The following is a 27,123-nucleotide window of genomic DNA, read 5'->3' on the forward strand; positions in this document are numbered from 1 at the left end:
TCTGCAGCCAAATGGGGACACTGACATAAAGGCTGTTCTGCCAAGTGTTCTTCCAGTTCCAGAGAGACACAGGAGTTGATTTACTAAAACTGAAGAGTGCAAAATCAGGTGCAGCTGTGCATGGTAGCCAATACGATTCTAACTTCAGTTTGTTCAATTAAGCTTTGGCAAAAAGAAAAATCTGGAAGCCGATTGGTTTCTATGTAGAGATGCAACAGATTTTGCACTCTCCAGTTTTAGTAAATCAACCCCACAGTCTGCTACTGTTGAAGAGAGCAAGGCTGTTAGTGAATTCAAAATCACTGGAGACAAAAGAGCTTGCTGGCGGAAAGGAGAGACTTCAAGGATCCAGATTAGAAATGGGAAGGCCTGGAACAAAAAAAAAAAATTTAAAATTGGTTTAAAAAAATTAACATTTTTTTTTCTTTTTTTCAAAGGCATTTTTTCCGCAAGAAAAAAAAAAAAAGAAAGACAAAAGGTGTGGAATAGGTTCTTTTACAATGATAGCATATCTACGACATGGTATTTTAACATTAATAAAAGATATCTGAGACTATGTAAATCTTGAATTATTGGGGCGTGGCTAGCCGTGGAAGAAGATGGCCGCTTAGATCAGGAGCTCTGACAGACCACGGCCATACACCGGCAATTTCAGGAGACCAACGCCTTTTCCTGCCTACCACATCATGGGAATATCCTCCCGACACTCTTCTGCCTCCCGATCGCGTTCCCCGAGAGACATCGGCGGTGGACTGACCCAGCAGATCCCGGACATTTTCCGAGCACAAAGATCCAACATGGCGGCGCAACCTCCCGCCTCATCTCTCCCTCATGCTTCTGAGGGGATTCTCCTCACGCCTACGGCCACCTCTTCTCCCCCGCAAAATATGGCGGCTCCACCGACCCCTCAGCAACTGAGTCTAACCGGCCTACATGCGGTCGCCGCAGACATTAAGAGCACACTGTCCGCCGCCATTACTGACCTTCGGCACGAGATCCGCTCTATAACGACCAGGTTGCAGGACGTGGAGGTCTCAACCACAGACCACCGCACGATCCTAAGGAAAGTTGATCGAAAACTGACTACTCACACGATGCAGCTTCGGGATATCCAAAGGCACGTGAGAGTTCCTGAAGACCTGCAGGAATTCTGCAGACTGCTGGATGTCCCCTACGTGGAACTGCCACAATGGTACGCCGAATTCGATGGACCGAACCTGTACCGCCGCCCGCCTGCAGAGGAACCGATGGATGCCCAGGCGACCCGCTATCGTAGACGCCGCTCACAGTCTCTCCCACGACAGGCCCCAGCCTCACCATCCAGGCATCTTCCCTCCAGCCCGCAGACAGCGCCGCAAGCCCGAAGAACTCGCCGTGACTACTGAATCCGCATCGCCATGAGACTCCCAGGACTATCAGATAAGTGCCTTGTCCTTTACTTTTTCTCCCCTCTTAGTCCTTGCCTTGCTTCCCACCGCTTGACTCTTAAGCCTTACTCCACCTTCTGCATGACCATCCCTGCCGCTATGTGTTACACCAGATCGGGTGTCAGCGTCCTGCGGCTGCCACGGGTTGACTGCCCGTGACTCCATCTCTGCTCTGACAGCTTGCCTCTCCCCCTCTCCTCGCTGCCATTGGGGCTCAGTGCTATGCCTCGCTGTTTTCACTAACTATGCTGGTGCCTTCTACCCTTTGCTGCATGCCGCCCTGACCGCTGCTGTCCCTACATTCCTTTGCCCCCATACGACCCGGTCTGCTGTTTTGGATTGAGCGGGCATCCCTGCTCCCATGTTCTGCCAGCTAATCTCCAGGACCGCTGTGGTGTCCCTCTCCGAACACATGCCTCTCCTACTCACCAACGGACCCCCAAGCTTCGACAGGACGAGAGGAACTTTGCGCCCTGTGTTATATGCCTTGCTGGCCTATGCTACGACCCGGATCTTATCCCATGCAACCCCCCTCTGGTCCCCCTTTTTTTGTTCCTTCCTTTAATGTTAATATTATTATAATTATTATTTTGGATTGCTACATCAGATGATTACTCCGGAATGGGTATTGTTGTGTATTCATTATGCACAGTATTTATTTTTACATTTTCTGTGATTGCATTTCTCTACCATCTGTCTGCAGTATCTTTGCGGTTATATGTCCTCTCTTATCTCTCTCTGTACTGCCCTTCTCCATCCCCCCTGTCTCCTCGGACAGTCCAGCCGCCCTGTGCCCGATTCCCGGTCTGATTGTTGTCCCGCACGGGTGTTTAACCCTGCCCAGTACTGCTCTGGGGGCTGGGATGCCGCTCTGAGAGACGGACTCTCGCTACCACTGTCCCCCTTACGCCGGGCTGTCGCATTGCAGCCCCCCGCCCCCTTTCCGTACTGTTTCCCTGCACGTATGTGTGTCAATAAGGCACGGACCCAATTATCTCCTGGTCCCTTTGTTTATATGATGGACTCTTCTCCAGACGTGGCCCATTTGATTTTGCTCCTGTTATACCTCCCGCACGTTGGGTTCATGGGATTCTAGGGGGATGCCACAGGACACCCTATCTATCTCATCTCCTCCAGACCGGGATGTAGCTGTCCTCCCTATTTATCTCCCCCAGGTACTTTTTATTCTCCCCTGCCTTTGCACCTTGCACCCTCCTCACTGGTGCCCCCCTTCTTTCTCTCTCCTTCTTTGTCCCACCCGTTCCCAGCCTCCCTCCCCCTTTCTTCCCCCATCCCTCTTCCTCCCTCCCCCCCAGCCCTCCTTCTCTTCTCAGCTCCCCCCCCCCCTCTTTTTTTCTGTCTGCCTGGGAGTCTTGATGTCATGCATGCTTTCAGGTTTGGTCGAACTGTTATCTACTGCAGGATAGCTAAAATGTATTATTGATATGAGCTTCTGTTCTGCCTTAACCTTTCACATTTGTTGTTGCCTGTTGCAATTGAACAAGTACTTGCCAATACGCTCCTCAGCATGTAGCTCTGAATCCCTTTTGTTTCGGAACTCCAGTTCCATGTCATGTAGGACAGATCTTTTACACATATGTTACACCCTCTACCGCACTGTCACCCATCCCATTAGATATTTCGGTCTCCACGCACTAAACATACCCTGCTCGTGTTAGTATGGCCACTGGTCTGTCCACACACACCTCACTTTTTTTTCTCTTCTTTCCGGACGAGTCAACTCCCACACAGTGGTCCTTATCCTGATTCTCCCTCTGACACATCTTATCAATTTTTCACGCCACTGACATCCTCCGGTAACTCCACTTGCGCGGATTAGTACTTCCCTAGACTGGTGAGGGGCTCCTCACCTGTCTCCGGGCCTTATCAGACGTTCCTTGTTCCGCGCCTCTACTTGGCCACGCGGTTGCCCCCCTCTTCACTCCCGTAGTTTCCCAATTCCCCTCCTCGCATTTTACTGATCTGTCCCAACACCCGCAGCCCCTCCCCGGCCTTTGATCCCGCCACAGCTCTCGGACCTCATTTTGAGTGTAGCCCAGCAACCCCCCCTCTCGCACTAATGTCTCCTGCTCGAGGGCCGACCGACAAGACCCCTATTAAGATTATTTCCCTCAACGCCAGGGGTTTAAATGTCCCTGAACGCTGCTCACACCTTCTCCATGCTGCGCACCGCAACGGAGCGGACATATAGGTAGATTCAGAGAGATTGCCGCAACTTTGCGGCGGCGTAGCTTAGCGTGTTTAGGCTACGCCGCCGTAAGTTAGCGAGGCAAGTACTTGATTCTCAAAGTACTTGCCTGCTAAGTTACGGCGGCGTAGCCTAAAGCGGGTGGGCGTAAGGGCGCCTAATTCAAATTTGTCTGAGGGGGCGTGTTTTATGGTAATGAGGCTTGACCTGACGTGATTGACGTTTTTTATTAACTGCGCATGCGCCGGGTGCCTACATTTCCCAGTGTGCATTGCGGCCAAGTCCGCCGCACGGGCCTATTGATTTCGACGTGGACGTAAACGATGTAAATCCCTATTCACGGGCGACTTGCGCAAACGACGTAAAATGTTCGAATTTCGAAGCGGGAACAGCGGCTATACTTTAACATTGTCTACGCCACCTAGGGGGCAGCTAGGGCGTACGTTCGTGAATAGGCGTATCTACTGATTTACATATTCTACGCCGCCGCAATGGAAGCGCCACCTAGCGGCCAGCCAAAATATTGCAACCTAAGATAGGAAGGCGCAAGCCGTCGTATCTTAGATATGTTTAAGTGTATCTCTGTTTTGAGAATACACTTAAACATAGGTTGGCGCAGATTCTGAGTTAGGTCGGCGTATCTACTGATACGCCGGCCTAACTCTACCTAATAGTTTTTATCCAAGAAACACACTTTCGTTCCGACGCGATACCAAAACTGCAAAATTACTATTACCCTACGGTGTACCATGCCACTTCCCCGACTTCCAAATCCAAAGGAGTATCTATACTTATAGCTAAGAAATGCCCCTTTCAACTTCTTGACACATCGTCTGACGAAGAAGGAAGATATATATTTCTTAAGGGTTCGCTCCTGGGACGCACTATAACATTGGCCAACGTTTATGCCCCGAACTCCCACCAAGTCTCTTTCTTCCGCAAAATAACGGAGTCCCTCTCTGCCTTCAAGGAGGGCATGCTCATCCTAGGAGGCGACTTCAACGTCCCCCTCGATCCGCTGTATGACACATCCACGAGAACATCGTCTCTCACCTAAGCCGCCCTTAAATCTATCAAGTCGCATCTCCAAACCCTACTGCTTCACGACACCTGGCGTACACTAAATCCTATGGGGAGGGATTTTACATTCTTCTCAGCCCCCCACAACAAATACTCCAGGATTGATTATTTTTTTTTATCACAGAGTGACCTCCCTGTTTTAGACCACACATCCATTGACCCAATGTTCCTTTCCGACCACCACCCCATCTCCATGACATTGGCGCTTCCCGAACGACACTCCTCTACCTACTCTTGGAGGCTGGACCCCTCCCTGCTCACTGTACCTGCGATTGCGAATGAAGTCGAGTTACGCCTTAAACAATATTTTGACGAAAACGTGTCGACGGACACCGCTCCCATTACGGTGTGGGAAGCGCACAAATGCGTAATCCGGGGAGTCCTCATGGCTGCAGCATCCAAGCGTAAACGAGAGCAACGTAAACACTTCTCGGATCTCACCACACGTGTCCATCGGTTGGAAAGGGCACATAAACGCTCCTTGGCACTGACTGCCTTACAACCCCTTCAACAGGCCAGATCCGAACTTCTGGAACTATTGGGCAAGCAGATTAAACGTAAATATGTTCTTTCCCGATGAGTCTTTTATGAGTTTGGCAATAAAGCGGGGTGACTACTGGCCAGAGCATTACAGGCCAAGAAAGCCTCCACAATGGTCCACTCTCTAACTGACTCTAGGGGACAAAAGATTTCCTCATCACCTGACATAGCTAATCAGTTTGTAGCTTACTATACAAAACTTTACAACCTCCACCCAGCGGACTCACCCTCTGACTCACTTTCCAGAAAAAAAGCCATAACAGACTTCCTGACGGAATATTGCCCCGCGTCTATTTCAGACACAGTGGCCAGTGAACTAGACTCCCCTCTTACCGCAGTTGAAGCCACTGCAGCGCTCAAACAAATGAAACCGGGGAAAAACCAGGGCCCGGATGGTATAACAGCAGGATATTACAAATCATATGCCCACATTCTCATCCCCTTTTTTTATCACGGCCTTTAGCTCTTTTGCCTCTCCCACCACACCTCCCCGAGACCTACTGACGGCTCATATAACGGTTATCCCAAAACTGGGTAAGGACCCCTCTTCGGTGACAAACTATAGGCCCATTTCGCTTCTAAACGTAGACCTTAAATGGTTCGCCAAGATGCTAGCTAATCGACTTCTTCCCCTCTTACCTCGACTGATTGGCCTAGACCAGGTTGGCTTCATCCCTGGCAGGGAGGCAAGGGATATTACCCTTAAGGCTATCTCTGTGCACCACTGGCTAACGACAACTCGACAAGCTGGATTTTTTCTATGCCTCGATGCGGAGAAGGCATTCGATAGGGTGGCTTGGGATTACATGACGGAGATGTTGGCCTTTTTGGGCCTCCCTCAGCGTATGCTTCACTTCATTTCTGCGCTTTATGCCAATCCTACTGCTAAGGTCCGGGTTAACGGCCACCTATCGGATGCCTTCTCTATCACGAATGGAATCCGGCAGGGTTGTCCTCTTTCCCCGCTCATCTTTGTCCTTACGCTAGAACCGCTATTGCGGCGCATTAGGGCCAACCCAGACATACGAGGGATCGACGTTGACCGCCGCACCCATAAAGTGGCGGCCTTTGCTGATGACATTCTCCTTTTCCTGACCACGCCTATAACGACTATACCTAACTTATTAGCAGACCTTAAGACCTTCAACTACTTGACGAACCTGAAAATAAAATTTTCAAAGTCAATGCTCTCAATGTCACTCTCCCCCCTGACGTTTGTGCACAGTGTCAGGCTAACTTTCCGTTTAAGTGGAGCACTAGCTCGCTTACCTACTTGGGAATCCAGATCCCTGCCTCTCTTTCGAACCTGTATTCGGCCAACTACCTCCCATTGCTACAAACCATTCAAAAAGATCTTAAAAGCTGGTCTACTGGCCTCTTTTCCTGGTTCGGTAGAGCAGCAGCGGTTAAGATGAACATCCTGCCGCGCCTGCTCTATCTGTTCTAAACTATCCCGATTAAGCTCCCACCGGCCTTTTTTTCGGCATATCGACGGGCGTGTACGAACTTTATATGAAATGGCCTCAGATAAGCTTTGACAAGCTCACCATCCCTAAGCTGAAAGGGGGTCTGGGTCTCCCAGATCTACTGAAGTACCAGCGTGTCACCTCTCTAGAATTATTGACTGGAATGTCCACCTCACCTCTAAAGACTGGGTACGACTGGAACATTCATTTTCGTCTGTCCCATTGGCCCTTACCCTGTGGATCTCGAAAAACAGTATTCCCGCTTCCTACCATGCTCACCCTCTTATTTCTCCGATACGGACAACCTTTAGAACGGCTTGCTCTAAATACCAGATCTCCTCTTTGCTGGGCCCTATGACCCCGCTCAAGGGTAACCTAGATTTCACTCCAGGTCTCGCTCCTTCACTCTTGTCAGAGGCCTGGCCACACGCCCAAATGCGCGCACAACACTTCTTCGATAACGGACGTCTCCTCCCCTACGAAACGCTTACTTCCAAGATGAGGAACCAAATGTTCCTGTTTTGGACGTATGTCTAACTCAGACACTTTTTCGACAACCCACGCCCAAAATCGGCCTGGTCCCGCCAGCTTACCCCCTTCGAAACTTTATGCTCGAGTCTTGACCCTTTAATCCATCTTGTCTCTTCCACTTATGCCTTATTGTTCCCTGATTGCAAACCTAAAGAGAACTGGGCCAGTAGGAAATGGGAGGCGGACCTTTCAATAGACCTTACAGACCATGACTGGGAAGCTATGTACTCCTGCTTTCATAAAGGGACGGTTAACGTGCACACTCAAGAGAATGCCTTTAAGATTTTCGCGAGATGGTACAAATCTCCCCAGAGACTGCACGCCATCTACCCCTCCGTTTCCCCCTTATGTTGGAGATGTGGCGCAGAACTGGGCTCCTTACTACACATTTGGTGGTCGTGCCCTAAACTACAACCATTTTGGACGGAAGTCCATCGCATCACCAACTCCGTAACGACCTATAGTCTAGATTTTCTGCCGGTGCAGTTTCTTCTCCACCACTCCAACATGCCCCCCAGGGTATATTTCCGATCTCTGGCGATGCATTTAATTAATGCAGCAAAACTTTGAACCTCCGACTGTGGCCGACTGGTTCAGACGCATAAATCAAATGTCGGACATGGAAAACCTGATACACCAGGCTCATGACTCAACATCTCGTTACACAAGATCGTGGGCCTGCTGGATACACTATACCTCGACTGACGAATACAAGCAGATTTTATCTTAGTGGATGTCCGAGAGCTGTGGTGCCACACGTGTCATACCATAACATTCTGGATCCCCTCCCCCCCCTCTTCTGTTATTAGCGCTCCGCCCTCTCCCGTTTGATAGCTTACTAGGTTTCGGCATGTCAATTGTGCCATGGACCCTCTAGAACTGACTCTGCACTAACCCTATGGTGCTCCCCCTGCCCATTCGACTAGGCTCCCTCACACCTATCTTTTGATATAATCTCCCCATTTTCTTTCATTAGACGTCGCCCAAACTTTATCTTTTATGTCTTTATTGCCTAGGGGTGACTACACGCCTTCGTGACGGTTTCTTTAAGCTACCCATGTTTCCTCTTAGCCTACGTGGGCAACCTTCATACCAAGTTATTTACCATTGTTATACCTTACGATTTCCTCGGTTTATTGTTACTCTGCTTGAAGTTACGTGGCGGCTGCGTCCGCTAAACTGCGTATCTTCAACTTACTATTCATGCCTTGTATCCTTTGTATTGTTTATCTCTCGTTACAATAAATGATTGAAACAAAAAAAAAAGTCTTGAATTATTGGTACTTCTCTTAAGACAAGCAAATCCTGGAGAACAATTCAAGTAACACTACTTCTCGTTGTAGTTCTCAAACAAGATAAATATGTATTTCTGCCAATAGGGTGCACTGCAGGGGATATGGTCAAGTTAGATTGCCTACAGTTGGGTGATTGTTGGGATACAGTATATCAGCCCTCAAAATTTCCACTCGCCTGCTCGCATTTGGCAAGTGGGTTAAAGCTGGGGGCGAGTGATGACAGGGCTGCATGACCAACAGTCCAATCTGTGCCTACACTTAGACCCCCCCTGCGATTGGCGGCAGAAGAGGAAAGACAGAGCAGTACACAAGTGCTCTCCTTACAATTCATGGGACCTGACAGTATGACCTCTCTGAGCCCGCCCCCCGACCAATGTAGCTGGAGACTGAGAGCAGGAAGTAATGAGTGAGGATTGCGATGATTACCACTCTGGGTCCCCCAGGTAGGCAGTGCTAACTGAAGGTTGCCCTGACATGAGAGCAGAAGCCGTCCAGTTTGTGCAGTTTTCTTCTCCTTGTGCTCTATATGCAAGTGCCCAGCAGTTCAGCCTGAGCACTGCGAGCAGACTGGTCTCAATGTGTGCTGTGCGGTGTCAGTGTGCGCTGTGCTGTGGATCTTGGCGCTGGATTGTACTCCCTCCCGCTGTGCTGCAGCTCCTCTCCTCACTGCCAGCCTGAATAAAAGGGGGAAGTGGGGACATGCAAGCGTGGAGCCGCACACAGGGGCTCCTTATGATGAAATGGATAGGAGAGAGAGAGGAGGATGGATAGGAGTTGCAGAGGAGACAGCAAGAGAATGGGGAAGAGACCCTGTTCTAGTGCCCTGTCCCTCTCATCTATCCCAGTGCCCTGCCCTCTCATCTACCCCAGTGCCCTGTCCCTCTCATCTACCCCAGTGCCCTGTCCCTCTCATCTACCCCAGTGCCCAGTGCCCTGTCCCTCTCATCTACCCCAGTGCCCTGTCCCTCTCATCTACCCCAGTGCCCTGTCCCTCTCATCTACCCCAGTGCCCTGTCCCTCTCATCTACCCCAGTGCCCTTGTCCCTCTCATCTTCCCCCAGTGCCCTGTCCCTCTGGTCTTCCCCCAGTGCCCTGTCCCTCTGGTCTTCCCCCAGTGCCCTGTCCCTCTGGTCTTCCCCCAGTGCCCTGTCCCTCTGGTCTTCCCCCAGTTCCCTGTCCCTCTGGTCTTCCCCCAGTTCCCTGTCCCTCTAGTCTTCCCCCAGTTCCCTGTCCCTCTAGTCTTCCCCCAGTTCCCTGTCCCTCTAGTCTTCCCCCAGTTCCCTGTCCCTCTGGTATGTGCCCAGTGCCATGTGCCTCTGGTCTTCCCCCAGTGCCCTGTCCCTCTGGTCTTCTCCCCAGTGCCCTGTCCCTCTGGTCTTCCCCCCCCCCCAGTGCCCTGTCCCTCTGGTCTTCCCCCCCCCCAGTGCCCTGTCCCTCTGGTCTTCTCCCCAGTGCCCTGTCCCTCTGGTCTTCTCCCCAGTGCCCTGTCCCTCTGGTCTTCTCCCCAGTGCCCTGTCCCTCTGGTCTTCTCCCCAGTGCCCTGTCCCTCTGGTCTTCTCCCCAGTGCCCTGTCCCTCTGGTCTTCTCCCCAGTGCCCTGTCCCTCTGGTCTTCTCCCCAGTGCCCTGTCCCTCTGGTCTTCTCCCCAGTGCCATGTCCCTCTGGTCTTCTCCCCAGTGCCATGTCCCTCTGGTCTTCTCCCCAGTGCCATGTCCCTCTGGTCTTCTCCCCAGTGCCCTGTCCCTCTGGTCTGTCCCCAGTGCCCTGTCCCTCTGGTCTGTCCCCAGTGCCCTGTCCCTCTGGTCTGCCCCAGTGCCCTGTCCCTCTGGTCTGCCCCAATGCCCTGTCCCATTTTGTTAAAGTTGTAGTTGGTAATATTTAATTGTGTAACTTGATTCTGCATAAAACATTCAACAGTGTCATTCCATGAGACAATCTATAAAGGCATGTTTAGAGGCACAATTTGGTGCGGGGAATTGTATGGATTAGGTGGGGCAACTGGTGGCGAGTAACTCTTGAGGCCTGGCTCGTAGCTCAGGGCTTGAAATTTTGAGCCCTGCAGTATATGATTGTTTGTCCTATCAGGCCTTAACTGACAGAAGGTAAGAGGGTAAATTTGTCTGACAAATTTTGTTTATCTTTTTTAACCTTAAAATTATTCATATTAAATCATATAGTCTGGTCAGTAGATTCTGGAGAAGAAGTCTGTTATCCCGTGCTACCTGTTCTGACCTGTGTAATATTCCCTATATAGTGATCAATATCGAATGGATAGCTAGACCCTATGAAAACATCAGCTTTGACATGTAGACTGTAAGCCAATTTGACTGTTGTGTCAAAATGAGATATCTTGCTCAGTCTGGTAGTAGTCTGAACTAATAAGACAAGTTGTAGGCAAGATGTTGATTTTTATACTGATTTTTGAAAAGTCTACAATATTTTGATGTTTTTATACATGATTAATTTTGTTAGTTTTATTTACTCAGCGGCATCTATTAGACCCCTTTCACACTGAGGCCGTTTTCAGGCATTTTAGCGCTAGAAATGGCCTCTAAAAAGCTCATGAAACTGCATCCCTTTCAGTGCAATGAGTACTTTCACACTGGGGGGCGGTGCGCTTGCAGAGTACATAAGAAAAAGTCCTGCAAGCAGCATCTGGGGCGGGTTGGGAGCGCTATAAATAGCGCTCCTAAAACGCACCTGCCTGTTGAAATTAATGGGCAGCACTTCCAAAGCACCTTAAAAGCACATTAAAAACTGGACTTTTTCCCTTTTAAAAAAAAAAACGCCTAAAAAGTGCTACAAAAACACTGCAAAAACGGCCGGAGCTTTAGCAGCGCTGCAGTGTGAAAAGGGTCTTATATGGCTTTTGATTCACAGGGAAAATCTAATAAGTCTAATATTTTCCATTTACTTTTTAAAGCTGCTACTTTGACAAAGTTTCCTGGGACTTCATAAGGTGTGATCAGTGACGCTGTTACGAGAAAAATTGCGGCGTTGAAATATCACCTGAAGGGAAACATCAGGAACCTCATCAGAATACCACAAATAAACTGTTATGTCATTAATGTCATTTACCACAGTTAACACCACTTTCTATTCCCTGTGTTGTAGTTTTTGTATATTTACATGAGAATAAAGTTGTGTGTATTGTACTGTGTTATTGTTTTTTTTCCAAATGTTTGCTGGTTTTATAGGCCTACAATATATAAAATACAATATATAAATACACAGCATTTCAAAATGTAATAGGAATGTATTTTGCATTCAGAAGTACATTTATATTTAAAATATATTTAAAAAAAACATTCTTAATATATTTTTCCCAAATATATTGCCATATATTTGAAATGCTACAATTTTGGCCAGATTCAATATATTTCAAAAATATATTTCAATATATATGTGTGCATATATTTTGGAATGCATGGTGAAATATGTTGCAAATATATTCATAAATATATGTTAAATGTAATTCTGAATGCATTTAGCTATATATTTTTGCAGCCATAAATATATTGCAAAGTGCATTTTGGAATGCATTGTGAGTATATTCAGAAATATATGTGAAATGTACTTCTAAATGCATTTAGCAATATATTTTTGCAGCTATAAATATATTTCAAAGTGCATTTTGGAATGCATTGTGAGTATATTCAGAAATATATGTGAAATGTATTTCTGAATATATTCACAATGCATTTCAAAATGCACATTGCAATATATTTATGGTTGCATAAATATATTGCTAAATGCATTCAGAAGTACATTTAACATATATTTATGAATATATTTGCAACATATTTCACAATATATTCACAAATATATTGACATATATTTTTGAAATATATTGAATCTGGCCAAAATTGTAGCATTTCGAATATATGGCAATATATTTGAGAAAAATATATTAAGAATGTTTTTGTTTTAAATATATTTAAAATATATTTTTCTTCCACATGGGTAGAGTCACCCAGATTCTTTACTATTAGTACATCTATTGGAACAGTAAGGAAGTATTGGATGTTGAATGGTTTATTTTTATAGTTATCAGTATGCATGTGTAAAGGAACAGGAACAGCAACATTTGTTTTTTTTTGGTCAGTACATTTTTATTTATTTTTTTTCATTTCCTCCTCTGAGTAAAATGGTGAGCCCAACAACTTGAGTTTGGAAACATTTTCACAGTGAAATTTCTGCAGAGAGCAAAGCTGCATATTGCAAGAATAAATATATTTTTCCAAATGATGACAAAACAGATCATTGCATGCAGAGGTGCACTAAATTTTTTTTTTTTTTTTAAAACGACTTTTTTAGATTTAAACCATGGTAATCATAATGAAAGTGCAAGTAGCTTTTCCCTCTAGATTTGTCATTGCAAAAACACTCTGCTGCTTCTGGATCATTACAAAGTGTTTCTTCACCAGCAATATTTTTAAAGTCAGGGAGTGTTGCAAGCTGTTGCTTTCACAAAAATACACAATACCTTAATTTCAAGACACGACACCTGAATATCAGGAGAAAATTGACCAAGCACTTGCAAGAGCAATATACAGTATGCTTCTGGAACAGCATTGTCAATCACTGAAAATGCATATTAGCAAGAAGCTTTTAAATTATTAGGAGAGCAACAGGGGTGGTTACCTGTTCCTAACATACAGTACACTGTCCTTAATTAGAGGTCGACCGATATTTGGCAGTTTTTAATAAATCGTCGTCGGCCGATTATTGTGAAAATTAGGCCGATTTTCGGCTGCCACACTAAACCCTGCTCCACCTACAGCAGCACGAGAAATTAATCCTTTAGCCACGCTGCTGATAGCCTGAGCGCCGGCCCCTAGCACCACCCAGCCCCGCCCCCCTACCTTGGTGGGCTGTAGCAGAAGAAGGAAGCATCAAACATGTCACAAGCCCGAGCCGCCGCCGCCATTGCCGCCTGTCTGACTAGTAACCCCCCCCCCCTCCAGCAGGTGATCGTGGCCAGCACTACCTCCCCTTCCTTCCCTGCATTGAGGGTAAGTCAAAAATGTCATGTGTGCTGCTGTGCCCGCCTGCAGACTTTATTTAATCTCCTTTAATGGGACACCTTGCTGGGACTAACAAGCTGGCATTGAGTTGAATTGTGAAAATGGATAAGGATGACTGGGTGGATTTGAGCCTCTTCACAATGTAACTCTCATGCATTTTCACAATGCAACTCAATCATCTTCATCCCCCTCCACAATGCATCCCCCCCACCCAGCACAATCCACCCCCCTCCACAATGCATCCCCCAACCACGGCCAGCTCCATCCATCCACCCCCCCTCCACAATGCATCCGCCAACCACAGCCAGCTACATCCATCCACCCCCCCTCCACAATGCATCCCCCACCCACGGCCAGCTCCATCCATCCACCCCCCTCCACAATGCATTCCCCCACCCACTGCCAGCTCCATCCATCCACCCCCCTCCACAAGGCATCCCCTACCCATGGCCAGCGCCATCCATCCATCTCCACAAAGCACCCCCACCCACGGCCAGCTTCATCCATCCAACCCCCTCCACAACGCATCACCCACAGCCAGCTCCATCCATCCCCTCCACAACACATCCCCCACCCACGGCCAGCTCCTATTATCCACCCCCCCTCCATCCACTCCCCTCCACAATGCGTCCCCCACCCACGGCCAGCTCCATCCATCCACCCCCTCCACAATGCATCCCCCACCCACGGCCAGCACCATCCATCCACCCCCCCTCCACAACGTATCCCCCACCCACGGCCAGCATCATCCATCCATCCCTCTCCACAACGCATCCACAGCCAGCACCATCCATCGCTCCCCCTACACAACGCATCCCTCACCCACGGCCAGCAACATCCTGCCATCCCACTCCACAACGTGTCCCCCACCCACGGCCAGCACCATCCATCTATCACCCTCCACAACGCATCCCCCACCCACGGCCAGCACCATCCATCTATCACCCTCCACAATGCATCCCCCACCCACGGCCAGCACCATCCGTCTATCCCCCTCCACAATGCCTCCCCCACCCACGGCCAGCACCATCCATCTATCCCTCTCCACAACGCATCCCCCACCCACGGCCAGCACCATTCATCTATCCCCCTCCACAACGCATCCCCCACCCACAGCCAGCACCATCCATCCTCCTCCACAACGCATCGCCCAGAACCATCCATCTATCCCCCTCCACAACGCATCCCCCACCCACGGCCAGCATCAGCAATCCATCCCCCTCCACAACGCATCCACCGCCAGCACTATCCATCTATCCCCCTCCACAACGCATCCCCCACCCACGCGCAGCACCATTCATCCATCCCCCTCCACAACGCATCCCCCACGCACAGCCAGCACCATCCATCCCCCTCCACAATGCATCTCCCACCCACGCCCAACACCATCCATCCCCCTCCACAATGCATCCCAATCCAAAAATCGTCCCAAAATATCGGCTGCAAAAATCGGCATTATATATCGGCCATCGGCTGCCCCGATTTCTAAATATCGGCATCGGCCAGAGAAAAACCCATATCGGTCGACCTCTATCCTTAATATTCCATTTGTAATAAATACAATAAAAATTAAAGAACGTTTATTTACTGAATAAGCTGTACCGCATTTTCCGACGTATAAGACGACCTTTTAAGCTTAAAAATATCCTCCAAAAATCGGGGGTCATCCTTTATGCTGGGTATTGTACCTGTATGCAGAGCCAGTCTGTGGACGTCCATTGTTCAAAAGCCGCGTCTCCTCCTCATCCTGTTCCGTGATAGGCGGAACACTCTGTTTCCCAGCAGAGCCTGTGTTCAGTGTTCTGCCTATCACGGATGTCGTCTCGTTCGAGGCTGAGGACGAGAGGACATCCGTGATAGGCGGAACACTGAACACAGGCTCTGCTGGAAAACTGAGTGTTCCCACCTATCATGGAACAGGACGAGGAGGCGGCGTGGCTTTTGAACAATGGACGCCCACAGTCTGACTCTGCATGACAAGGGATAAGGTATGGAGATCGGCAAAGTGGGGCATGTAATGGGCAGTGAGGTGAGGCATGTAATGGGCACACTGTTGTGAGGCATATAATTGGCACAGTGATGTGAGACATGTAATTGGCACAGTGAGGTGAGGCATGTAATGGGCACAGTGAGGTGAGGCATGTAATGGGCACAGTGAGGTGAGGCATGTAATGGGCACTAGTCAGAAGGGGGGTAGTCTTATACGGCGAGTATATCCCAAAACCAACCTTTTAGCTGGAAAATTAGGGGGTTGTCTTATACGCCAGCAAATACGGTACATTTATTTCAAGCCTAACACTTTCATATATTCTGCATTTGACGTTCCCGGTGTACCAAAACATTTAATTTGTAAAACTGCTCCACGCTGTATTTTTTCAATTTCTCTGAAAATTTCCTTTCCCCCCGAAAAAAAAAAAAAAAACACAGGATTTTTTTTTTACTCATGGCTTCAAACTTTTTGCATATTTTACATCTCTAATTTAGCATATCAGTCAGTTACTTGACATAATCATGGGATTTTCCAGATGATCAAACCATGTGCTAGATAAAAGTACCAAATTTCCTTATTCCCGGAAGCTAGGCAAAAACAGCACAGCCAGAACCATAATTTACACACTGCTACACTCCTACTAGCACCTACACAGTGCATGCTACATTCAAGGCAGGCATCTGGTGAGAACTAAAACTAGGAAAAAATGAAAGAGTGGACTTTTAAGACTGACACTATAATTCCAATGGGGAAAGAAAGGCACTCAAAAGTAAAAGATAAGGGGGGCGTGGCTACCGCGCAACTGAATGGACGGCTGATCTCAGAGCTCCGCTCCAGCGACGGGAAACCAAGCGTCCCAAGGCATTGTAGGCTCCTTCTAACGGCACCATCACCTTGCTAACACCCCGCTCTACTCTGGAGATGGCCAAAAAACGGAAGTCCGCCGTCCAGCCGACAAAATTGGAGACTTTCTTCTCCCCTAAGAGCAGTGACGCTTTCCAAGATGGCGCAGGCTCTCCGGCCTCTACAGGCGAGCTCTGTCACCACGCCGAGCCCTGGATCCAGGGACGGATCCCACCGCCATTCTCCTGCTGCATCAACTCCTCTCTCGTGCAGCCCTGTGAAGTCAAAACCCTGTCTGTCTGAGGAACCTCTCAGCTCCAAGGTTAGTGCACACCAGGGCTCTATGCACGATACAAAGGAGCTGGCAGACACTATTAACACCTTCCCCACAGCCAATCTGCCTCTTTCTGATACCACTCTGAAAGACATGTTGGTCTCCCTGCGCAGTTCCCTGCACTCGGACATGATGGAATGCATTAGAAACTTCAAGACCGAAGTGGGGGAACTGGGGGGTGGGATTGACCATGTGGAGAAGAAAATGGGGGAATACGCGTCCTCATACAATTCACTGGTAGACTCTCATAACGATGAATCTGAGGAAGTCACATGGCTCAGAGCTAAAGTCGCAGATCTTGAGGACAGATCCCGTAGAAATAACATCAAACTATGTGGCATCCCTGAATTGGTCCTTCCTGCCTAGCTTCCCCAATATGCCCGTGAGCTCATGGGGTCCTTCCTTCCCTTTGACACCTGAATCAGTACTGGTGATTGACAAAATTCATCGGCTTCCTAAACCGGCGCATCTCCCGAATAATATCCCCAGGGATGTACTGATGCGGGTTCATTTCTACCATCCGAAGGATCAGTTCACTCTGGCCTTTCGTAAAAACTCACAACCTCCTGAACGTTACTCTGCTCTCCAAGTGTTTGCGGATCTCTCTCAATACACTATGCAGAAACGCAGAGCCCTCCTGCCGATTACTAAAGCGCTCCGCAATCACAGCATAATTTATAGGTGGGGGTACCCAGCCAAACTCACGGTTACGAAAGAAGGGGTAACCTCTAATTTCAGGCCTGGAGGAGGGCCTGGTGCTTTTGCGTAAATGGGACATACTTTCGGAACAACCTGAGGACGGGCCAGCCTCCTCCTCCAAAGCCCCAGCCCAGGATGGCTGGCAGTTGGTGTCGCACAAATGCTACAAGAAAAAAATCATGAGGCCCTGATGCCTTGGTTACTTAAAGCGGGGGTTCACCCTATTAAAAAAAATAAAAATTTTTTTTTTATTATACCATTACATTCGGCATCGTAGCGCGTGCTACAGTATGCCGGTCTTACATTTTTTATCCCCGTACTCACTGTGCTATGGATCATTGAAGATTCCGGGGAATGGGCGTTCCTATGGTGAGAGAAGGTGATTGACGGCCGGCCCTGGCACGTCACGCTCCTCCGGAAATAGCCGAAATAGGCTTGGCTCTTCACGGCGCCTGCGCATAGCCTGTGCGCAGGCGCCGTGAAGAGCCGAGACCTACTCCGGCTGTCTTCGGGGAGCGTGACGTGCCAGAGCCGGCCGTCAATCATCCTCCCTCTCCATAGGCACGCCCATTCCCTGCGGGAGTCGGAAACTTCAATGATCGATAGCACAGTGAGTACAGGGATTAAAAATTTAAGACCGGCATACCGTAGCTCGCGCTACGATGCCGAATGTAATGGTATAATGATGTTAAGGAGGGTGAACCACCGCTTTAAAGCTACTTACTATACAAGTTTCCTGACTCACTCTGGAGCTCCTACTCCACACATTCTTTCCCCCCTCTGAATAATGCACAGATTTCCTGCCATCAGATTCCAAAAAGAATCTACCTTTTTATGCCTTTTGTTTTGTGCTTGTGTTTTGACTTTTCTTTTTTTAGTTCCTTTAGCTATCACCCTTCTCCCCGCTCTCCCTGTGATGGATAACTCACCACCTGTTTTGCGGACATCCTGCTTGTCATCCACATCTACTGCCTGGACACCTTGGACTCAAATTAGCTGCCAGGGGATCTGCGAGGTACTGTCTTTTTTTTTTCTCCCTTTGTGACCCATGGCTCTTACAGTGACTTATTTTAATGTCCGGGGTCTGAACCACCCGGCTAAACGTGCTTTGGTCTGGAAGGAAGCCCTTAAGCTGCACTCTGACATTCTGTGCTTGCAAGAAACACACTGGACACCCTCGAGTATGCCCTCCTTCCGTCATGACAAATTTCCGAACATTTTTCAGTCCTCTGCTCCTAAAAAACAGAAAGGAGTTCTCATTGCTGTTAAAGACTCTGAATTTCTCCCTACAGGAATCAGTAGCTGATCCAGATGGCAGGTTCCTGATCTTGGTCGGTACATTTAACAACCTCCTTTATACTATAGTCAATATCTACGCGCCCAATACACATCAGCTTCGTTTCTTGAGGAAAGTTTTTGGTAGAATCAACAAAATTAGGAAAGGTGTTCTGATAATGTGTGGAGACTACAACCTGACAGCTGACTTTGCGATGGATACCACCTCCAAGTCAAAACGCCAACACCCAAATCTCCAGCCCTTACTTCATGCTCAGGAGATGTTTGATGTTTGGAGGTGCCAACATGCTTGCGAAAGAGACTATTCCTTCCACTCCTCAAGGCATAATTCATACTCCTGCATCGATCTGATCTTAGTTGATAAGCACTTGCTGTAGAGGGTTTCCTCATCCACCGTTCATGATATCACGTGGTCAGACTAAGCCCCGGTGTCTATTGTGGTGGAGGGGAGAAGCCCAGTAGCTCCATCCTATATTTGGAGGGCTAACTCCCGTTTATTCCAACAGCCCCATCAGGTATCTGCTTTGAATGCCCATCTGAAGGAATTCTTTTCTTTGAACTCTGACTCTGTCTCAAATCCATTTACTGTGTGCTGTGCCCATAAGGCTTATATTAGAGGTATTTTACTCCAAATGTGTGCACGGGCAAAGAGGCAGAGAACGCAGAAACTAGACTCAATTCTTTCTGAACTTAAATCCTTAGAAACACAAAATAAATCCGCCTGTGATAACATTACAGCCAACAAACTTTCTAAGCTGCGCTCGGATCTCAGGCTTCTCTTATTGGAACAGTATGATAAACATATCCAATCTCTTAAACTGATGCACTATTCCTCCAGGAACCGTGCAGGCAAATTTTTAGCGCAAAGACTCAGGGAACGTAGGGTAAAGACCAGTATTCACTTTCTTCTTCGCTCCCCAGACAGTAGTAGGATTTTCAACCCCCAAGATATCGCCAACTCCTTTGCCGATTATTATTCCTCCTTGTACAACTTGCGGGATGATTCCTCCACCCCCCAACCGGCCGATGCTGCTATCCAATCCTTTTTAGCAGACCTCACACTCCCCACATTGTCTCAGTCGCAGCTGGATTCCCTTAATTCCCCCATCACAGAGCCTGAGATCCAGAGGGCGATCAAAACCCTCCCTGTTGGGAAGTCCCCTGGTCCTGATGGACTACCAAATAGCTATTACAAAACTTTTCATTCTATTCTTACCCCTGAATTAGGCAAAGTCTTTTCTGAAGCGATAACCTCTGCCTCTTTCCCCGACGAAATGTTGAAAGCTTTCATTGTTACCATCCCAAAACCGGGAAAGGAACCTACCATTCCGGCTAACTTCAGACCTATTTCATTATTAAACACTGACATGAAACTCTACGCCAAGATCCTAGCCCATAGGTTACTTCCTATTCTACCAACTTTGATTAACCCAGACCAAACAGAGTTTACTTCAGGCAGACAGTCGTCAGATGCTACTAGGAGGGTGATTGATATTTTGCACTGTGCTGGGGCCCGTCGGAAGCCTTCTCTGCTCCTCTGTTTGGATGCGGAGAAGGCGTTCGACATGGTGCATTGAGGGCTACATGTCCCGGTCCTTGAGAAATTTGGGTTCACTGGTAGTATCCTGTCAGCAATCCTGTCACTGTACTCCTGCCCATGTGCTCAGGTTTAAACCTCCAACATGCTCTCACGTCCCTTTTGTATATCCAATGGCACTCGTCAGAGGTGTCCCCTATCCCCTTCTATTTTTAACTTACTCATAGAACCCCTGGCAGAAAAGATCAGAGCACATACAGGCACTCCTGGCTTCTCATTCATGGGTAGGTCACACAACATACGTCTCTTCGCGGATGACATCATCCTCTTTTTGACTTCCCCACACACTTCCCTCCTTCAAGAGCGCCACATCCTTTCGGAATTCAGTCAAATTTTCTATTACAAGGTTAACTTCACAAAGTCGCTTACATTGGGTCTGAATGTCTCCCCTAATCTCAAATCCAGTTTGCAATCTTCCTTTCCCTATTCCTGGGCCGTATCGAGTATACCATTTCTAGGACTTCAGTTGACGACAGATCCCTCGGAGTTGGCGGATGCCAACTTCCCCCCCCTGATAAACTAAAACGGGAGGCTGATCGCCTGTCTAGAGTCGAATTGACCTGGTCAGGTCGCTTGGCGTCCTTTAAAATGCTTCTGCTTCCTCAGATTCTTTATGTGTTTCGAACATTACCCATTCCTCTGAAACAAAGTCACCTTAATGCCTTGAACCAAATTCTGAGAAACTATATCTGGGGCTTTAAGCGATCGAGATGTGCCAAAACCCTTTTAGTTAAGCATAGGTCGGTGGGGAGCATGGGCCTAATTGACATCAGGGACTACCATCGGGCAACCATACTTGCCCAACTCAAACACTGTTTTTTTCCATCTCCAGATATCTTGTGGTGTGGCATTGAGCGGTCCCTCAGCCCGACCACAGATCTGCGCATACTCCTACTCCTTGATGTCTGGAGGCCCTTCCCCCTGCGCCGGCTCTCACTGACTCTTCAGGCCTCTCTGCTGGCCTGGAGGGAGATGTGTAAGCTGATGTCCACTTCTGATACTGTGACCGTTCCCATCCCCATTGAAATCTTGACACACACTATCCCACACACCTCCTACTCTAATTGGGCTGCTAGTGGTATCCTATTGATTGATGATCTGTTTAACAATGACACGCTTAAACCATTTGTATCACTTGCTGTGGAATTTAATCTACCGCCTACAGATTATTTTAAGTATATTCAGGCCTCTCACTTTTTGAACTCATTGAAATCTAGACACATACTAATCTGGGACAATGTTTGGAGATTCTACACCAAAGTACCCCTATGCCCTAAGGGGATTTCCCTCTTTTATAACTCTTTCCAAAATAAATTGACTTTTGATATGGCCCCTCACTTTCGTAGGTGGGAGTTGGATTTGGGGAAGATATTCACACCGTATCAATGGCAATATGCATTTAAGGTTGTGTACAGATCCTCCAGATGTGTAAACCATTGGGAGCTTTCTCAAAAGTTGGCCCAGAGGTGGTACTTGACGCCGTACCGGTTGTCAAAGTTTTCCCCCTCTGTCTCTCCGTTGTGTTGGAGAGACTGTGGCTCTGTAGGTAATTTATACCACATCTTCTGGTTGTGTAGACACCTCACAAGCTTCTGGAGAAGTGTATTTAACTGTATATCACGTATCACAGGTATCTTGACACCACCCACCCCTGAATTGGCATTACTAAATCTGGGGATTGAAGGCTTTCCCCCAGGCTACCATATCATAGTTACACATATTCTATTGGCAGCCAAGTTGTTAATTGACAGAAAGTGGAAATCTAATAAGGTCCCAAGCGTTTCGGAAGTCCTGGAAATAACACGTACCAACTACACCTTTGAAGCCTTACTAGCAGGTAGGGAAGACAGGAGAGCTCAGTTTGATAAACAGTGGAGGCCCTGGGCAGAGTGGTTTCCTTCTCAGTGTCCCTAGAGCGTCCTAGCACTTATTTATTTTGCAACAGTAACTGTAGGTTGAGAGCATTCTTAATTGTTTGACATGCCTAACCAGTCTTTCAATGTTATCCATCCATTACCCTTCCCCTCCCTTTGCTCCTCCCTTTCCCCCCTTTCCTTACCCCTTCTTATTGCTTCTTTCCCCCCGGGCTGTACTACTACGCCCTTGGGCGGTGTTATTACGAGCTTTGATTGCTTAGTTTATTGTATCCCTGGGATATTTGTAGTTGCTATGTTACACTTTTTACTCCGTTTTCCTGCACTTTGGTATTATGTGTGCTGTCCGCTTTGTTTTGTATCTTGAAAATGTTTTCAATAAAAATGATTTAAATGAAAAGTAAAAGATAAAATATAAAAATGTATTAAATATCAGAAAAACCATGTCATAAGGATAAGTTCATGGGTATGCCATAATGTGTAATGTAACGTGGGAGCATTCCCATGTATGACAAGTGTAGCTGGACAGGGAAGCCTGTATGGAAAATTCCTCAGAAGATCCTATTGGTAAGAGATCAAACACATGGGAGGTATGAGGCATCCTATTCATCGTGAAGAAAGAGGGGAAAGGGAGGAGAGGACGGAAAAGCAAAAGGTGAAGCAGGAGACGTCTGCTCCGGGTACAGACAGAGTCTGAAGTTTTAATACGAGTTCGGCGCACGTGGATGTTTTATTCTACTTCACTACCTAAATGTGAATTTTTTTATCTTTTTTAATTACATTTATCCATTATATGGAGTCACGCTATGGTCTCTTTTTCGCTCTTCCTAATGCTCCTATGATACATTGAGCCTTGCCATTTGGACATATGAGGATCAGATCACACTCTGAGGGGGATATGAGTTTGGCACTCGTGGATTTATGCTCGCTGTCCTTTCATTCATGCGAGTGCATTTTCTCAAATCTTTACCTGTTCGAGGTACCCTCACAGTGTCACGCTATATGCATTGCATATATCTTCTCTTTTCCATGACACACATTTGCCGCTGAGAGCTGTCTTAGGAGTCAGGAGGAGGTGTTTTTATCAGTACACTCATCCAGCTGCGATCAGTATCTCTGTTAGCTGAGATGTTTGTTAGCTGTTTGGACAAACAGCCATTAGGTGAGCTGCTAGCACATTTAGAGGTGTCATTACTGAAGATTTCATTTGTACACGTTGCATTTTTGGAGGAGGTGTTCCATCTAGACACTGTTCTGTGAAGGAATTACTGGACTGCTAGATCTGATACTTATTTTTGGACAGGACTTTATCACATGTGTGATTTGTGATAGTTTTGCACTTTTTCCCACTTATTGTATGCCAGTTTTGGTGTTTGTATATGTAGTAGCCATTTTACTATGTATTTTCACTGTTAAATCTTTACAGGATTATAGGTGTTTGTTCACTTTCATCTGTATTGTTCATTGTAGTATCAGACACCCCTTATTTATTTTTCTCTCTCACTGTTTAGTTCACCCACAATCCCTTTACTTCGCATTCCCTTTTCACTTCCCATTCCCTTCCCCACAGCGCAGCTACCATAGATGAGAAGAGGGTAGAGCAGATGAGCAGGAGAGTACAGCGTTGGGAAAAATGAGCAGGAGGGGTTCAGAGGTGGAACAGAAGAGCAGATGGGACAGATGTTCAGGGAGGTACAGTGGGGGACGAGATGAGAAGGGGGTTCAGCAGTGGGCCAAATGAGCAGGGGGGGTAAAGTGATGGGCCAGATGAGCAAGGGGGTAAAGTGATGGGCCAGATGAGCAGGGGGGTTCGGTGATGGGGCAGAAAAGCAGGGGGTAGAGCAGTGGGGCAGATAAAAAAGAGGTGTATTGGTGGGACAGATGAGCAGGGGGTTACAGTGGTGGGGCAGGACAGCAGGGGGTTACAGTGGTGGAGCAGGAGAGAAGGGGGTTACAGTGGTGGAGCAGGAGAGCAGGGGGGTTCAGTGGTGGGGCAGATGAGCAGGGGGGTTACAGTTGTGGGGCAGATGAGCAGGGGGGTTACAGTGGTGGAGCAGATGAGCAGGGGGGTTACAGTGGTGGAGCAGATGAGCAGGGGGGTTACAGTGGTGGGGCAGATGAGCAGGGGGGTTACAGTGGTGGGGCAGATGAGCAGGGGGGTTACAGTGGTGGGGCAGATGAGCAGGGGGGTTACAGTGGTGGGGCAGATGAGCAGGGGGTTACAGTGGTGGGGCAGATGAGCAGGGGGGTTCAGTGGTGGGGCAGATGAGCAGGGGGGTTCAGTGGTGGGGCAGATGAGCAGGGGGGCTCAGTGGTGGGTCAGATGAGCAGGGGGGTAGAGCAGTGGGACAGATGTGAAAGGAGGTGTATTGGTGGGGCAGATGTGCAGGGTAGTACAGTGGTGGGGTAGATGTGCAGGGTAGTACAGTGGTGGAGCAGATGTGCAGGGTAGTACAGTAGTGGGGCAGATGTGCAGGATAGTACAGTGGTGGGGCAGATGTGCAGGATAGTACAGTGGTGGGGCAGATGTGCAGGATAGTACAGTGGTGGGGCAGATGTGCAGGATAGTACAGTGGTGGGGCAGATGTGCAGGATAGTACAGTGGTGGGGCAGATGTGCAGGATAGTACAGTGGTGGGGCAGATGTGCAGGGTGGTACAGTGATGAAACAGATTTGCAGGGGGGACAGTGATCTGAGGTGTGAAGGTGCATGAATTGGGGCTCATCTGAGGTGTGGAGTTGCAAGAATTGGGGCTGAGGCGTGAGAGTGCAGGATATTAATTTCTCACTACTAAAGAAGTTTACAGCATTTACATGATAAAAAATCATTTTCGTGATTTAGTGTGAAGTTTACTTGTTTTGTTATAAAATCGTCACGCTCAATTTCTTTGATTTTTTTTTTTTGGCATACTGTGTTTAAAAAAGTTGCCTACCCCTGCTCTAGGATGACCAGCGAAAATGTTTTCTAGTTGTATCTTTGTTGTCTTTCCTTGTGTACCATTTTCTCTTTTTTATCTTCCTATATCTCTCTAAATACCTTATTTCTGCCTCAGGGCCGCAGTTCCGTATGCATTTTTTCTGCACTAAGGATGCATTCACAGCGTTTTCCATGTATTCCAATGGCTCTAGGTCACACCATGCAGTCAGTTTCCGGTGCAGAAACTGACTGCATGGTGTGAACTAGAGCCATTGGAATACATGGAAAACACTGCATGCATTTCGTGCAGAAAAAAAAGCACACAGTACTGAACGGAACTGTGTCTGGTGTGAACTGGCCCTCAGTCTTGATATTTTTAATGGCTCTGAAAGGGATGGGGATTAGACCTTTTGTAAACATACAGTATTCAAACACACAGAAAGTTGTGTATGCTATAATTAAGTTTGAATATGTAACATTAGTAATGGCATATATGTTCTCAATTTAGTAACATAGAGAAAAAATATTGGTGCATACCTTCAGGACACTTATTGTCAATGAACTGCCCACAATTATTGATTTCATCCTCTCCCTCTTCTGGAATAGCATCTGGGCCAAGCACTGCTCTTAAAAGTTTTTGATCTTGTATTTTTTGCCTGCGAGGCTGGGAACGCTTCCTATATGTCCTAGAGAAGTTCAAGCAGATGTAATATTAAAAGCAGCAGTGGTAGGACAAAAACACAGCAGATTTTCAAGGTTTTAGCTGTTAAGCTTTAGTGTCAAGATATATTGTTTGAAAGAATGAAATAAGGTATTATTAAACAGACAATTCATGCTTATAAATGTAAAAAAAAAAAAAAAAAAATATATAAACCAACTAAGGCACAGACCTAGTGCCTTATTACAATCAATTGCATATTCTATAACATTATCACATGCACTTATTAGTTTAAGTATGCCAAGTAATTTTAAAGCAGAGGTTTAATCTGCAGCTGTTTAATTCCATCTGTTACAAGGTCATTGTAATGCAACAGGAAGCCCCACTAATGTCCAAAGCAATGTAGATTTGATCATATAAGTGTAGCGCTTATGAAAGTGAGATGAAGGAATTAACCTTTCTATAACACAAAATAGAATACAGGTGTAATAAAATACAATGTGCTCATAAACTCATTAACAGACCCTTCACATAAACAGTGTATGCACACCCAAATAGGAAGGGATATATTAAAGTGTAAATTCACATACAACGTGGACTCTGTAAGAAAAGTGAATTCACAGAGGAATGTTGTATATAAAAATAAAAACAATGAAGTTCATGTCAACTGATATAGGTCAAAATAGCTGCCTTAAGTGGCTAAAATGAATGAAATAAGCAATCTTCATGGACTCAAATGGTCAAAACTGGTAAATGAAAACAGTTCATCAAATAGGTAACCAAATGGAGATAAACTTGTCCACACTGTGCACAGTGCTCATATGCGATCTCTGAAGATATGGTGTGCTATGGAAGATGTCACCCCAGGAGTGCCTTCACCAGTGGGTAGGGGAAGAAATTAGTACTCTTACCCTCCAAAGTGGACCCAGCTCACCGTACAGCATTGGATCACCAGCGCTTTAGTCACACCAGGAATGGATCCGTGGGACACCTCCTTCCGCCACTGGAAAAGCGAATTGATGTCGCAAAGCAACTCCTGCTGCATCAAACTCGGGTGTATGGCCACCAGGACGTATCAAGCTAGGATTCCACCAAACTTGAAGAGCATATGAAAAGGACAAAAAAACTCCACATAGTATAAATCCAAAAAAACTGGCAAGCTTTATTATAAAATATGCCAAACAAAAACAACTCCAAAGACAAAACGATCATAAAAAAATCATACAAAAATAGAAAATATAAAAAGTCTAAAAATGCACGCAGATCTGAGAGAGCAAAGTAAGTATAGCGTAATACAAGTAACTGATGCTGGCGTACAGACCCTATGCGTTTGGTCTAAAAA

General features: G+C 47.1%; 1 protein-coding gene across 2 annotated transcripts in view; it reads right to left on the reverse strand.

Annotated features, from left to right (window-relative positions):
• Positions 1–27,123, reverse strand: part of KDM4B (lysine demethylase 4B) — a 609,325-nt gene that overhangs the window by 278,876 nt on the left and 303,326 nt on the right. For both annotated transcript variants that reach the window (XM_040322534.1, XM_040322533.1), the window contains exon 10: positions 25,661–25,809. In XM_040322534.1, the coding sequence (XP_040178468.1) occupies positions 25,661–25,809 (149 nt within the window). The remainder of the gene's footprint in view (positions 1–25,660; positions 25,810–27,123) is intronic.

Source organism: Rana temporaria, chromosome 1 (assembly GCF_905171775.1).
Source record: "Rana temporaria chromosome 1, aRanTem1.1, whole genome shotgun sequence".
Taxonomy (NCBI): domain Eukaryota; kingdom Metazoa; phylum Chordata; class Amphibia; order Anura; family Ranidae; genus Rana; species Rana temporaria.